This window comes from Leuresthes tenuis, unplaced genomic scaffold (genome assembly GCF_036924035.1).
Source record: "Leuresthes tenuis unplaced genomic scaffold, fLeuTen1.0.hap1 SCAF_3, whole genome shotgun sequence".
NCBI classification, from domain to species: Eukaryota; Metazoa; Chordata; class Actinopteri; order Atheriniformes; family Atherinopsidae; genus Leuresthes; species Leuresthes tenuis.
Window position 1 is genome coordinate 18,838,655 of NW_027325357.1, and position 13,450 is coordinate 18,852,104.

The window sequence follows — 13,450 nt, forward strand, 5'->3', positions numbered from 1 at the left end:
GCAAGTAAATAGTTAAGTGTAGTGAGGCATATGTCATAATTTAATCACTGTCCACTGTTTGTTTCATGCCTCTTCACTACTCTTTAGGCCTTTGAGGATGTTTACATTGAACAGAGGAAGACTGTCCGCATCATTCTGGAGTACGCAGATCGGGTTTTCACCTATATCTTCATCCTGGAGATGTTGCTAAAATGGGTGGCTTATGGCTTTGTCAAGTACTTCACAAATGCCTGGTGCTGGTTAGACTTCTTCATTGTGGATGTAAGTATACGTGCATTCTGTTGTTTACGTACAAATTATGTGTTTTAAGACCACAGCATCAAAAGCAATACACGGATTTCGCAGAAAGCCTCACAAGTCCATTTAAGCATCAAGCAAGACTGTGCAGTAACATTTCCAGAGCATATGGAAGAAACATTATTTTGTTGTAAGCAGCTGCTGTAACATTGAAACTAACAGAAACGCAAAATAGTGCTAGATGCTAGATTTCTTGTGTAATCGGATATTTGTCACTCAGTTTTCAGCTTGTCCCATGAAACAAAGTGTCTTAGATAAAGTGGCTCGTTTTATGACAATAACATCAATAATGAAATCTGATCAAAAAAAGGGCCACAGCATCAACTCTCCAGAGTTGTAACTAATCTATTATGAATGGGGAAACATGAATTAATTTTTTGTCTGTCTCTTTTTTGCAGACGTTGATCAAATCAGTCAGGGTCAGTCAGGGATAGACTCGTCTATCCCTTGATCTAAAAGCTGGAGTACAATATAGTTCTTATCGGGTCATGGCCTGAAAAACATTTTCTATTTTCAGTTGGCATTCTGTAGAAACACCAGCAGCCATAGGAATTTAGATTCTACGTGACATTAATGGTTAATACAAACAAGGAATGCTTCCTCACTCTGCTCCATATCAGTGCCATGGCTTAGATACACTACAGCATCGCAGACAGAGTTAATATCTTTAAACCCTAGTATATTTCCAAGTGCCTGCAGTTTTTTCCACACTTGAGAATTACTGTAGCTCACATAAGATATGTCCTTTTCTGCCATTTGTGCATGATGTTTTTCTTACTTGAGATTTTTTTCTCCACCTTTATTTGAAAAGGGAAAATTGAGGAAGTGATACTTTTGTGGGTCACATGTTGTTTAACAGTGTTCTTAACTTTTTGTGGTGTTGTCATGCAGTGAAGAAGAAGTTTATGGAAGAGATGTTGTGGCTTTAGAGATCACCTGTTCTGAGAAAAACAGAGAAAAAGCCTTGTGGATTAATAAATGACTGACTACTGTGCGTACAGCAAAGCCCACTATTTTGTTTCTGTTATTTCAAGCAAAACTATCTGAAAAAAAACCTCTGAATTGCTGAATAAGGGATTGTCGATAAGAAATCAAGTCCTCTCTACTATAAAGCTTTGTGAATTAACTTTATAAATGTCTGATTTTTTTCTTGACAAACTACCTGTTTAGTTTAAAATTGTTTTAAAAATCATTTGAATCACTTCTTTGGACATTTTCTAAAATGTATTCATTCTCTTCTCAGAAGAATGAGCCTCTCTGTCTGTATATGTGTCTGTTTGTTTGTCCGTTCATTGCTTTTCTTGCCAATCTAATGCCCTTTATAATTAGTGGCTAAATATTTTTTATAACTGCTGTTCTATCCTTTTATACTTTCACAATAGTGAGAGATCAAACAAGGAAATTCAGTCAAACAAAAAGATGCCCTGATGGCCACTCTAAGCCCACTGAAACCGCCCATAAAAGCCTTGTACAGGATAACGATATACAGTTAACCACTGTTGGCCCAAACTCCTCCAAGTTACTAAAAAAAAAAGTCCCTGCTTTTCAGGGGTGTCTTATCAGCAAATCCTTCATTGCAGGAGTGGTTTAACTCTATGGCACCATCATTCTCTGATGATAATCCACACTTCTGCAGACTTGAAGGAATTGCCCATAGTTCACAGTGAAGTTGGCAATAATTAAACATTGCTGTTCTGACCCCCCCCCCAAATATTCTTTACCTTTTGGGGGTTTCTGTGTCAGATTAAAATTACTTTCTTTTCACCAGAAAAAAAGAATAAAATTAAACGTTTGAGATAGAAAATTAAAGAAGTTGAACTGGAACAGAATAATCACGGATTCAAATCCTCGCCTCTCAAACAGAAATGGAGACAATATCTTACTGTCCTCCTTTGTTGAGGTCTACGTCATACATATAGATGGTTATAAATTCCGAAAGAAAAAACAGATTCTGATTCCTGATTCTCCAACATGAACTCTCAGATCAATAAAAATCTTAGTTTATTGTGAAGATAACTTCATCCTCTACCCTAATACTGACCTGTCCTCTCTCTCACAGCAGGTGCCTATAACTGTGTCTCTCTTTAAGTTAAGAGAGACATTGTGCAGCTGTCGAGAGGGACTGAGAGGTCGGTGTGTGGGGGTCCAGGGTAAGGTTTGTGTGCTGTGGTGGGGCTCCTACTTTCACAGGTTATCCTCTCTTCTAACCCTGAAAGTTGTCCTCAACCTCCTGGGTTTTCTCTCCCCTCTTTAAGTAAAACGCCCTCTGGTGTGGAAACTGTACTGTTTCGTACTGTGTACTGTGTGTATATTATTGTGTCACATTGATTTAGTGTTTGTGAACACATCTCTCCTCTAATTTATCCCTTCGTTTGACTCTCTTCTCTTCCTCTCACTGTGTCAACCACAAGTTTCTTTCCAGGTGTGCTCACCGTGCTGTTAAGCTGGTTATCATGCTAGACTGGCTTGCCAAACTAAACCAAACACAAACAAGTGCAAACACATTTTAAAAACAGGGTGCACTTTATTGACCTCTGTATTCTGTAATAACCTTGTTTAACCTTTATGTTTTAGAAATATTCTTACACATAAATCTTTTTTGTACTTATCTAAATGTAATCATTCAGCCACCCTTACAGCTGACATAGGGTCCGCCTTTCTCTCTATATCCCCTCTAACTGTGTGGGCTCTTTCTTTCTTTGCTTCTGTCTTTCCTTCTCCCTCTGTCCCTATCTGTGTAGGTGTCTATAGTCAGCCTTATAGCTAATGCTTTGGGCTACTCCGATCTAGGCCCGATTAAATCTCTCAGGACACTGAGAGCCTTGAGACCCCTCAGGGCCCTGTCACGTTTTGAAGGGATGAGGGTAAGACCTAAGACACCAGACAGCTGGTATTTTTGCATGCCAAGTAAATAAAAGCATTAACGCATGCTAGAGATGGCAGTATAAAAGAAATCTTTAATATCTCTCTGAAGGCTGGGGGGAAATTTTTCTAGTAGCCCCTTTAATCAGTGAGAAGCTTTTTTTGCATGGACGCAGATCATCTCAGATGGTCGTAATGCATCTGATTTGATTTATCATATTTCATTTCATATATGATAAATTTAGTTAAGGCTACTAGCAATGACTTATCCATTAAGAATATTACCCAAAACTAAAGTCTAACTACTCTCTCTACCTGAATGATGCAGCACATTTCAATAAAAACTCAGCTCTCAGCTGTTCAGTGCCAGCTGAGAAACAACCAGAGGATGGTATGAACTGTCACACCTAAGTATTTCAACCTGAACCACAGGACAGGGTTATTATTGACTGAAATGCAATCTGTGCAAGACGACCACTATCTGTTTAAGTGTTCCTGAGGTGCAGAGTGCCCCTGCTGTCACATGAGGGACAAATGAACAGATATGGAAATCTGTGCACATGGTCGCTAAAAAGTTTGTTCACTTTCATTTAACCATGTACACACACTTTAGTAGTGTGTGTAGAATTTTCACTGAAAGTCAAGGAATCTGCACTGAATTTTGCCTGAAAAAGCTGAGAGAAAATTTATCTTCCCACAATAATAAGATAGTTCACTTCTGAGTGTCACTTAAACGTGTGATGGGTCGGATCAGCCTCTGGTTGTTGTAGGGCAGAAAAAAAGAAAAAAATATTTTTTTCGTGTCTAGGCTCAGCATCTTCTGACTTTTGCTCTGCCTCAAGTGTCCTGTTATCTGATCTTACCACAGTTTGGCTTTGGCATTGTCACACTGGAAGATCAACAAACTTCTGGTTGCATAACCCCCTCCCCTGCCATCCTTGCTCATCACTCCTCAGTGATTCTCATCATTTTTATTATCACAGTTTTGCAGTAATGTTAACTTATCGCATAAGCGCATTGTCTCTATACTATGATATTAGAAAGAACGCTAGAATGTCAACAAAGAATTTTGACATTTGATGTTTGTCTACATGGTTTTGGTTTATTTGGTTTTCTGTTTCCATAGCACCTCTGTGTGTGGAAATGCACATTAATTTTGTCTCCTCCCAATAAGGGCCCAGTAAATGCTCATATCCTTACTCTAATTTGTAGTGGAATTCATATAATTCTTTCATACAAGCTTTGGTGCAATGTTAAGACATCCAGTTTTATGACAATGACATTTTACAGGAGTGTAACAATATGTTGTGGGACAATACATTCCAATGTGAAATTTGTAATTAGTTACAAGTGAAGACTGGAGGATGCAGTTAAATGTACTTCTTTAACACACAGACCCGTAAAAAATCTCAACCATTGCGCGGATATGATGAAAGGTGTAAAGCCTCAAAGGATCTTCAATCTTACTCTGCAAATTTATAAGTGAGAATGTATAAAAAGTGGCATATGGCCTGAAGAATTGAAAGATACTGCATTGCTGCAACCATTTTCAGACATTTGTATGTTTGTTTTTTTAAGCCAAAGGTGTACACCAAAATGTACTTACTTCAGTACACATTTAGCTTTTTAGAGTTTCTCAATAGGAGAGAAAAAACTGAATCTGAATCACAGTTGGACATTGACTGTTTTTTTGTGTCCTGCTGAGTATTGTCACACTCCCTTGTAGTTTTCATGTTGATCTTTAACCTGTATAAAGGAATCAAGTAACACAAGTTGAGCCTCTGATATGGAGGGAAAGAGTGTGCATTTCTATCTTAGTGTGTGTTGATGTTCTCGTGAGTGAACATCTGTGCAGCTGGTGTGTGATCGCAAAGTCACACTTTTGTTTCCTCACTGCTCTCTTCAGGTTGTAGTGAACGCCTTGGTGGGCGCAATTCCCTCTATTATGAATGTGCTGCTGGTGTGTCTCATCTTCTGGCTCATCTTCAGCATCATGGGTGTCAACTTGTTTGCTGGGAAGTATTATTACTGTTTCAATGAGACGGCTGAGGAGTACTTTCACCCAGATGAAGTGAACAACAAAACCCAGTGCTTGGCACTCATTCAGCAAAATTTCACAGAAGTCAGATGGAAAAATGTCAAGATCAATTTTGACAATGTGGGTGCTGGATACCTGGCGCTCTTACAAGTGGTAAGGAGTCTTCTTTGTAGATATACACTTGTTTTGCTCTGCTAATGTCATGTGTGTTCTCTTACATTGTGACTGCTCACCTCACAGGCAACATTCAAAGGCTGGATGGACATTATGTATGCAGCAATAGATTCTAGAAGGGTAGGATTTTTGCGGATTTGATGTCTGACAGTCTATAACTTCCAGAATATCTTTCACTACAGACGTTAACATATTTTTGTTTTTGCCACTTTACAGGTGGAGGATCAGCCCCTCTATGAGGACAACTTATACATGTACATCTATTTTGTCATATTTATCATTTTTGGCTCCTTCTTCACGTTAAACCTCTTCATTGGTGTCATCATCGATAACTTCAACCAACAGAAGAAAAAGATAAGATTTATTTTCCTCACTTTCACCTGTATTACCAAAAATATCATGTTATCCCTTCAAGCTTAGAATCTGATCAATGATAACAGATGCTAGTGGCTTGTTGAACACAGTGTAATGTCGATAAAACTAGGATGAGCCTGAGAACAAGGGGTCCAAATTTGGGAAGATTGTAACCATGTTGTTTTTGTCCTTTACTTTGGAGGTCAGGATATTTTCATGACAGAAGAACAAAAGAAATACTACAATGCCATGAAAAAACTAGGGTCAAAGAAACCACAAAAACCAATACCCAGGCCCCAGGTAAATACTATTGCTCTCATCACCACTAAAGAAGTTTCTAGTTTTTCATTTCTTAAAGATAAGAAAAAACGACTCCAAACATAAACCAATCCACGCTGTCACTTTCTCCACAGAACAAAATCCAAGGCATGGTGTTTGACTTTGTGACGCAGCAGGTCTTCGACATCTCCATTATGATTCTTATTTGCCTCAATATGGTCACTATGATGGTGGAGACAGACGACCAGTCAGATGAGACAGAGGTTGTGCTTTACTGGGTCAACTTTGTCTTCATTGTGGTCTTCACTGGCGAGTTTTTACTGAAGCTCTTTGCGCTGCGTCACTATTACTTCACCAATGGCTGGAACATCTTCGACGTGGTTGTGGTCATCCTTTCAATTGTGGGCAAGTATTCAGAAGGGTATCTGTGCATACAGAGTAAAGTGTGAGACAGCTTGATTAGATGCTGTTCAGGTAGTTCCCATGTAAATAGGCTTGAATGACACAGCACATAGAGATGGTTAAGAGGACAAATGAACAGAAAATATTTTAACTGATATGACACTATACATGTCATTCTGGTTTTGAGGCACTTGTCTGAAATATGCTGCTGCTTTCCTGATACAGATTCGGTGCATGCAAATTCTATTGTGGTGCTCTATTCATGGTAAAAGACGCAATCTCCTCTATCATGAATAGTTAAATGAATGTAAAATGATTTGATCTTTTATGGGGTAAAGTTAACATCATTTCCCATATTCTAAACAAGGCTATTTAATTATTATTGCATTTTATGATATTGTTTGGGTGCCCTTGGAGATTTGTGCTCTCATATAACTTTTTCCAAGGTCTTAGACCATAATGAGGAAAGGCCAGTCTCAAAGTTTGACTTCTTAAATGTTGTACCAACAATTAGCAACCATGGACTACGAAAATTAAAGTACATGATGCCCACCGAGCTGGTGAAGCTTGTTAAAATGATAATGGATTGTTTTGGACACGATGAGCAAAGTTGTTTGGAGATAGAAAAAAAAGGTTTGTGTTTCATGAAACTAGTACCTCTCCAACTGTAAAGCACAGGGGTGGATCGATCATCATTTAGGTTTGTGTTGCAGTCAGTAGAACAGAGAAACATATCACTCGTAAAGGCAACAAGATTTTAATAAACACCAACAATTTCTGGATACAGTCATCACACCAAGATGAAGAGAGAATGGCTCACCTGACAGATATATGAATCCTAAACACACCATAAAATCCCCCAAAAAAAGACACTAAAAGAGCAAGATGACCCAAAAATTGCAGAAGGAATGAATGAACATTCTCCCAACAAGAACTGAAAACTCTTCGTTTAATACAGAAAGCATTTACAAGCTCTGATGCTTGCCAAGGGGAATGTTACTAGGTAATGACAATGCCTCTGCCTTTTCTTTTTTGTTATCTTAAAAGAGAGGAATTTTAATGTTATCTTGTTTAAAATATTTAGGGACTGCGTCATCTTTAATTTAATTCCGCTTGAATTGTAATTTGATTTGTAATTTGTGCTGGTCTTGCTTGTTTTAACTGTGTGTGAATGAAGTAAAGCTGTCTGTGGGCAACATTTTAGTAATATTTCCTTTATCTTAACCAAATATATGCTGTCTCCTTTCTTCCTTTTGATTGCAGGAATGTTTCTGGCTGAACTGATTGAGAAATACTTTGTGTCACCAACGCTATTCAGGGTGATTCGTCTAGCACGTATCGGCAGAATCCTGCGTCTCATCAAGGGTGCTAAAGGAATCAGAACTCTGCTGTTTGCCCTCATGATGTCACTTCCTGCCTTGTTCAACATTGGCCTTCTGCTTTTCCTGGTTATGTTCATTTTCTCCATCTTTGGCATGTCCAACTTTGGCTATGTGAAACACGGGGCTGGAATTGATGACATGTACAATTTTGAGACCTTTGGGAACAGCATGATCATCCTGTTTATGATCACCACATCAGCTGGCTGGGACGGCCTGCTGCTGCCCATCCTAAACTATCCTCCAGACTGTGACCCCCTTTTGGAGAACGCTGGCACTCCTTCCACTGGAGACTGTGGCAACCCATCTGTCGGCATCTTCTTCTTTGTTATGTACATCATCATTTCTTTCCTAATTGTGGTCAACATGTATATTGCCATCATCCTGGAGAACTTCAGTGTGGCCACAGAGGAAAGTGCCGACCCACTCAGTGAGGACGACTTTGAGACCTTTTATGAAATTTGGGAGAAGTTTGACCCGGATGCCTCCCAGTTCATCACCTATGCCAAGCTTTCAGACTTTGCTGATGCACTTGAACACCCACTCCGTGTCCCCAAGCCAAACACTATTGAGCTGATCGCAATGGACATGCCTATGGTGAGTGGAGACCGCATCCACTGTCTGGACATCCTGTTCGCCTTCACCAAGCGTGTGCTGGGTGACAGTGGTGAGTTGGACATGCTGAGGCAACAAATGGAGGAGCGTTTCGTGGCAGCCAATCCTTCCAAGGTCTCTTATGAACCAATTACCACCACTCTGAGGCGCAAGCAGGAGGACGTGTCTGCCAGAATCATTCAGAGGGCCTACCGTTCCTACCTGGCCCGGCGGGGTTTTGTCTGTAAGCGCAAACCAGCCAATAACAAAGTGGAAAATGGTGGTAACAATCAGGAACAAGAAAAGAAGGAGGGCACTCCATCAACTGCCTCCCTGCCCTCTTATGACAGTGTAACCAAACCTGACAAGGAGAAACAGGATGACAACAATGAGGGCAAGGGAGGGAGGAAAGAGAAAGGAAGAAACCAAAAAGACATCAGGGAATCTAAATGTTAGGGCAGTGGATAAATAATCACAGTAATAACAATAAAGATTATAGTAATGTAACTTCAAGCAAAGCGAGAGGGAACTCAACTCACCCACACCGATGTACAGATTATTTCATTTGCAAGTCAGAAAAAATAGTATTCAAATAATTTTGTTTACAGACTTCATTCCTATACTGATGCGGAGGGAAGCAGTTCGGTCTGTGACAACTCGAGGACTCGTGAACTTTAGTCAAACCAAACATAATCAGCATACTGTGTGGCATTGTTGTATCTAGACTACTGATCTCAACAAAAGGACATGAAATCAGACAAGGAAATATATCTGGGACTCACGTACCACTGGTCTACAGATAAGACAAGTAACTCTACACCAAGTGGTGGAATGAAAAACAGGAATCCAGCGGCTGGATGCAAGTAATGGATTCCTCTGGAAGACAGTATTGTTAAAGAAAGGATGCTGCTTGATGCTGAAGAAGTGTCCTCTTAAAGCAGTAACTTAGAGTTTCTGTGTCATTTAGAACTGCAATATATAAGAGAGCAAATGACACACTCACTCTTTGAACAACTAGAAGGTTGACTGGTGAGTGAAAGAAAGACAAAAACAACTGAGTGTTGACAGTACTTTTCGTTTTCTTCAAGCTAGAAATTGTTTATTTGAGCAGCAAAAATGCAAACTTATAAAAAAGAACAATATTCAACAGTTTGCCCATGCCACTCAACTCCTGTACTCATTTTATCTTTGTTATACCCACATCAAAATGCTTTTTTTTTACATGGGCTTTCACACCAAATTGGTAAAGGGTCTCTGTTTATTATGGGGTCAACTTGGGCCAAGGGCTTACATTTACTCCGAAAACTTTCCAAACAAATACATAAATAATTGTGCTTGTTCAATGCATAGAAATGACTTGCATGATGGCATGTTTTGATCAGAAATCTTGCATGAATTATCATAGTCCACAAGACACTAATACTCAGACCACGACGGTGGCTCGACGGTACGATCAAGACATGGTCAAAATTTGAAAGTTCACAGTAATTTGTTCAACGATGAAAAGTGATATGCAGGTTGATCATTTAAAATAGATCAAATTTTTAGCTCATCACTCCACACATTTCAGATGTTTAAATGATGCCTCGGTAGACAGAAGAATGAAGCTCATAATACCGCCACAGTCGATCAATAAGTGAAATGCAAACACATTCTTTGCTGCTCTGGGGATTTGTGTGTAAGGTAAAGAAAAATATACCTGCGTGTATCTTTGGACTGAGATGTTTGTTCATTTGGACTGATATGTTTTCAAGGGCGCAACAGTTTGAAGCTAAAAAGCTTGTGTTTATCATTTGTATGCACCTATGTGATATTCCATACCATCTGCCTTTTTTGTGTGAGCAGGCATCTTGGGAGTCCAATTGTCAGTGGTATGTGGGGATTTCACAGGTTTGGCAAACTCCTTCCTATTTCTTGATGTTTCTCTGTGGGTGGTTAGACCTTTCTGAAAGGGCTGAGAAAAGATGGAATTCTTCCTTTACTTTATTTGATTTCCTGTAACCTATTTACCTACGTGTAAATGTAAATCTGTGTTTTTGTTGTTTTCTTTCTTTTTTTGTCTGTTTGTTTTCCTCCCTTATGTAATTTCCATGTTTTTGGTGAGTGGTGAGTCTTATATCACACAGTTTTATAAGCCACATCAAGCCAAGAGGGAAGCGGTCTTGTGCTGGAATATAATCGCCAGGTGTTAGTGGTGTCCTGTTGAAGCTAGAAACTCAAATTTATGAATGGGTGACGAGAACATTGTATGTGGAGAAGCCAAAGAGATCTGCCTTGTTATCCCTTGTTGCCCTTTGTCCATGGAGTGGGACTGGGTGCCCATTCTGTTTTTTTGCTGTCGTTATTAGACAGAAAGACCCTAGAAATGTATGCAATGCTTGAAAATTCATCCCTTTTTCTCAGGAGATATTATAGATGTACTATTATGAGCTCTGCAACAAAATGCAAGTGAATGTGATGGGAGTATTTATGAAATCATGTTTTACACTTTTGTTTTATGCCATGCTGGTGGACAATGATCTCGGCTGGCTGTCCCTATCTGACAGCCACCCAGTCAGGGGCCAGTTTAGTGCTTCCTGCTTATGATGCTTAGAACTATAGGGCTAGAGTCATCTCAATGAAACAGCAACATTGCGCTTGCTTGTAATGGGCGACACTTATATTGATAGCGGATTCCATTTTTGGCTTTGTCATTATGGACTGAAGTCTGGCCTCGATAAATTTCAGTAAACAAACCAATAATGTTCACCCTGTTAGCAAACACAGATGCAGGAAACACTGTGAGGAGATGTCATGAAAGTGAATTGGGATATGTTGGTTTAAGCAGCACACACACAGAAGTGTAATGCTCCGTGGATAGGCCCCAAATTTCAGGAGTTAATAATAAGTGCTCTGAGCTTCTCATTTGCCATTTTTGCTCATACTGCTCTCCTGCAAAACAAATACCAAATACCCAACAGAGCACTGGATGCATTCTTATGGTACTGTGAGCCTAAGCACCACACCAGAGCTTTTGCACTTCCTGTTGTGCAGTGATGTCACTTTCCTGTTTATGAACAACTCCATCATCCGTTTTCAACTTTCCATGGTCCATTTGCTGCATGAGATCTCCAAAATCAGTGTGGGTGTTAACTTGAACCAAATAAAACTCTGAATGAAAAGTATAAAAGCTACTGCCGTCCATTTTCTCCAGCAGGATATCCACAGATACAAGAATTGTTTTACAGGGAAAAAAAAAGCAAGAAAAAAAAAGGCTACCCATTCATTCATTTGGTAAAAAAGACATTCAGGCTATGTTCTATAGGGCACAAACTGCAAAAGCTAAGACTGGACTTTTTAAGAAACTATAAATAATGTAATATATTATTTTAACAGCATGTGTAGTTTTTTTGTAAATACAGGATTACCTAAAAAAACTACAGCTATTAATCTAACACTAAATATTAATAACCATAAATAGAATGGCTTCCAGCTGACACCCCTTGTCACACTTGTTAGGCTGTGACGCATTGTTAGATGGAGTAGATTTTTTTTTAGTCACTTTTCACAAAAAAAGAGGGAAGCAAGCAAAAAGAGTCTATATTAAAGAGCAGAAATTGTATTTAAAACTGTATAAATCAATACGTGCATATACAGAGTTATATTACATATATATATATTATATATATATTCTTCCATACATATATATATATAGTATATATATACATTAGAAAAATGTCTGTAACTCAACTCTCCTGTCCACTTCTTGCATTGAGATGAAGCCAGAACCACAGAGTGTGACTGATCATGCTTCTTTCTTTGTGTGGTATGTTCAGAGAATAACCAAAACTCTGGCCTGCCCAGGACTTCTGCATACTGGTTACCGGCGTACAATGCATGGTGTTGTACTGGCTGCTTGCTGAGAATTGTGGAGCCTGCCTTGGTGAGAGGATTGCACTACCAGCATACCCTTTTGTACCTGTGTGAAGATGTCTCCCCCCTAGTTTCCTATGTTGTAAACACAAAGACAAACAGATGCTGACAGACACACACTCATGCTCAGAGCCTTTTGCAAGCAACTGCTGGTTAGCCAGTGTGCCCCGGTATGAGCCACAGCTCACTTTGTGTGACAAACTTTTGCTTGCTGCAGCTCGAACCTTTCACATCTCCCCCTTACACACTGCTGCAGTTTGGAGTTGATCTTTAATTTTGCTGTCACTTTCAATATGATATATCTAATGATTTAAAGGTTAGTTGTCTTAACTGTCTGTGTGTTTGTTTTATGGTGCAATATCTCTTAACGGCACGTGCCTTTTTAGCTTTCTATTTAGTCGATCAATAAAATCAGCAATGAGGATCTCAGCACCCATGGAGTGAATCAAAATGGAGCACGATAGAAATTGTACTTTGAGTTTAAAATGAACTCAAACTGAAAACTCACCACCTAGATTAGACTGTCTGGACTAACATCATGTAGAGTCATGTAGTAAGTGCTCTGTCTGTGTGATCTGTTTACTGGCTCGTGTGCTAGTAAGAGAACAGCTTGCCTTCTGTTTTACACTTTTGTTCATTTCCAAATGTTGGTTACCAGTCGGTATATGAGGCCATTCTTTTGTAGCATGACTGAGATAAATTTCTTTTCTTTGAAAATAGGTTAACTGAAAAAAAAAAAAAAAGAAAAAAAATTTTTTGACTGTCATTATCTCTTGCCACTAATACAGTCAGAAAGAGGACATGTGTTGCACAACCACATGGGACATTTAAATGACAAACAGTGAAAGAATGTCTTCATTTGAGCACGAATCTATTTCCAAACAATAAAGCAGCCTTCCAGTTATCCCTCTGGCTGGTGTCATTTTTGGTTAAAGAATGAATGGCGTGAGGTTCATATAGAATATGTCCCACCCTATCTGAGAACAGATGGTTTAGTTGCTATTTGATAAATGTGAGGTCTTAAATGGATACACTTTGAATTGAGACATCACTATGAATAAGGTCCTTTTGTCACTGTTCTTTGTAAAATTTAGGTAAGTAACAAACATGACAAGGAATGTTTTTAAGCCGCACAACACGGGGATGTGCAGAGACAGAG

At 39.1% G+C, this 13,450-nt stretch overlaps 1 protein-coding gene across 4 annotated transcripts in view; it reads left to right on the forward strand.

Annotated features, from left to right (window-relative positions):
* The window catches only part of scn8ab (sodium channel, voltage gated, type VIII, alpha subunit b), a 46,627-nt gene extending 33,432 nt beyond the window's left edge, over positions 1 to 13,195 (forward strand). For all 4 annotated transcript variants that reach the window (XM_072382314.1, XM_072382316.1, XM_072382313.1 and 1 more), the window contains exons 21-28: positions 88 to 261; positions 3,039 to 3,161; positions 5,066 to 5,350; positions 5,438 to 5,491; positions 5,588 to 5,725; positions 5,921 to 6,025; positions 6,139 to 6,409; positions 7,670 to 13,195. In XM_072382314.1, coding sequence (XP_072238415.1) covers positions 88 to 261; positions 3,039 to 3,161; positions 5,066 to 5,350; positions 5,438 to 5,491; positions 5,588 to 5,725; positions 5,921 to 6,025; positions 6,139 to 6,409; positions 7,670 to 8,835 — 2,316 coding nt within the window. In that variant the 3' untranslated portion in view covers positions 8,836 to 13,195. The remainder of the gene's footprint in view (positions 1 to 87; positions 262 to 3,038; positions 3,162 to 5,065; positions 5,351 to 5,437; positions 5,492 to 5,587; positions 5,726 to 5,920; positions 6,026 to 6,138; positions 6,410 to 7,669) is intronic.
* The last annotated feature ends 255 nt before the right edge of the window (positions 13,196 to 13,450 follow it).